Source organism: Ailuropoda melanoleuca, chromosome 13 (genome assembly GCF_002007445.2).
Source record: "Ailuropoda melanoleuca isolate Jingjing chromosome 13, ASM200744v2, whole genome shotgun sequence".
NCBI lineage: Eukaryota > Metazoa > Chordata > Mammalia > Carnivora > Ursidae > Ailuropoda > Ailuropoda melanoleuca.
In genome coordinates, this window is record NC_048230.1 from 23,015,935 (window position 1) to 23,016,932 (window position 998).

The 998-nt window shown below is 53.1% G+C and overlaps 1 protein-coding gene across 1 annotated transcript in view; it reads right to left on the reverse strand.

Moving 5' to 3' along the window:
• Nucleotides 1–313, reverse strand: part of TBKBP1 (TBK1 binding protein 1) — a 17,805-nt gene extending 17,492 nt beyond the window's left edge. Inside the window, 1 exon segment of the mRNA XM_034640675.1 lies at nucleotides 255–313. Within this exon segment, the coding sequence (XP_034496566.1) occupies nucleotides 255–309 (55 nt within the window). The 5' untranslated portion in view covers nucleotides 310–313.
• Nucleotides 314–998: the final 685 nt, after the last annotated feature.

The following is a 998-nucleotide window of genomic DNA, read 5'->3' on the forward strand; positions in this document are numbered from 1 at the left end:
GGCCTGGCAGCGCGCCCGGCCCCCCGGCTCCCCGCCGCGCCCGGCCCACGCTCCGCGCCCCCTCCCCGACGCCTCCCTAACGCAGTGTGGCGTGGCGTGGCGTGTGTCGGGGGCGCCGGCGGCCGCTCAGGGCTCGGGTGGCGCTTTGGGGTTTGCTTAGGGGCTGTATGTTTTGGGGGAAAGGGAAGCTGTTTATTTGGATTTGGGGTTTGGTTTAGTCTTTGCCCTCTTGAGAAGGAAAATATCGGACTTACTCTTCATTGCTCTTGGGGACGGAATCCTTGCTCTGATAAAAGATACTCTGACCATAGGGTCTAGTCGGAGAGACTAAATTTGTTAACTTCTTCGGAAGTGAGAGTGAACTAAGGGTCAAAGGTTCATTTAGAAGGGAAACCGCTTTCCTCCCCCCAACACAATACCCTCACCCCCGGCCAGTGACAGGAAGAAACAGCACATGTTGCCCTTCCACAAAGATTATTTGAGCACCCACCAAACTGCTGGGCAGGAGACACGAGGTTCTTTTTGTTTTTGTTTTGTTTTGCCGTTTTCCCACTGTGTGACCTTGGGCTAGTTACTTAACCTCTCTGAGTAAAGTTGGAGATAATTCCCAACCCAGGCAACCATGGGAGGAAGAATGGGGAATCGGAACTGAAGGTGCTCTGTGAATCCTCAGGAGGTGTTAATGAGTCATTTCGATTATTCCTTGATGGATTAAAAAACGTGGGCAGAGGCATGGTCAGCCTGACTGCAAGTAGTGAATGATCAGGGGAAACTCTGAAGGACTCTGGCTGACTCCTGACAGGCCAACCCTGGAAATGGGGTATAGATTTTTGGTAGGCTCAGCATTTAGCTGTGACGCCTCCCATCCCGGAGGAAAGGTTCCGGCTGCTGGGAACCAGAGCCTTCTCTTCTGTTCACTGGAGGGAGGAAGGATGAATCTGGAAAGGGGAGAGGAGGAAAGAAAAGGCTTCTTCCTTGGGAGCTTTGAGAAGCAGCAG